General features: G+C 40.5%; 1 protein-coding gene across 2 annotated transcripts in view; it reads right to left on the reverse strand.

The window, feature by feature from the left end:
- Nucleotides 1-557: 557 nt before the first annotated feature.
- Nucleotides 558-898, reverse strand: part of LOC119582061 (legumain-like) — a 4,113-nt gene continuing 3,772 nt past the window's right edge. For both annotated transcript variants that reach the window (XM_037930300.1, XM_037930301.1), the window contains one exon: nucleotides 558-784. In XM_037930300.1, the coding sequence (XP_037786228.1) occupies nucleotides 659-784 (126 nt within the window). In that variant the 3' untranslated portion in view covers nucleotides 558-658. The remainder of the gene's footprint in view (nucleotides 785-898) is intronic.

Consider the following 898-nt stretch of genomic DNA (forward strand, 5'->3'; position numbering starts at 1 on the left):
CTTTATAAGTTATGCACCAATTGCCAAAGCATAGAGATACAACTAAACAAATTTGATTCTTTGATCACCATTCAGACTGAACTCAAAAGCCGACGTGTTGCAAGCCAGCTCCTACGACTCTTCACTTGTGAACAATTTCGAGAGCATTTAACGATGCACTTTTCGCATTGTTTATGATTATCAGTTAATATCTGTTTCTTATGAAATGGTGATATTTAATCTGGTTTTGATATTCACCAAAATACTTAATCCTTTGGAATGTAAAGTTTTAATCGTTGGAAGAAAATGACAAGCATGTATAATTTCCTTTCGTATTCCCTTCCGTATTTCGCCTCAGTGTACTGGACAAGATGGATGGTCTGTTTGTTACGATTCGTTCGTATTAATTCTTTATTTAATCGAGATTGTTAATCCATTTATCATGATGCTTGCTACCTTATCCTGCTACAACCACCTTCGCTACAACTTGGGGGGGATTCGATCAATGCATTTCTACTTCCTCAAGGCATTTCTACTTCACTCATTTTCCAAAAGTGCTAATAACATAAACAACGAGATAAAACCAAATACATATATTCCGATGTTCCACAAAGAACGGAAATGCACCGTAATATCCAGCTGCGGGAAAAAAAAATACCCAGGAAAGGAACCAGCAGCCTTAGTTGATTCCACTGACGGGGGGGTGAGTGCACACTGCTCGAGCGGCCCCTGTGAATTCCTTGGCGCTGTAGCCGTGTTCGCACAGGTTCACCATCGTCTGCACGACACGGAGGGCGTACGGGTTCTGCGCCGGGGGGGAAAGAAGTCTCCGGATAACAGGAATAATTACACGCATATGTATATAGGCAGATAGACAGATATATACAGATTCATGTGTATGAGTATTCACAGATACATA

The sequence above is a fragment of the Penaeus monodon genome, chromosome 15 (genome assembly GCF_015228065.2).
Source record: "Penaeus monodon isolate SGIC_2016 chromosome 15, NSTDA_Pmon_1, whole genome shotgun sequence".
In the NCBI taxonomy this organism is placed as follows: Eukaryota; Metazoa; Arthropoda; class Malacostraca; order Decapoda; family Penaeidae; genus Penaeus; species Penaeus monodon.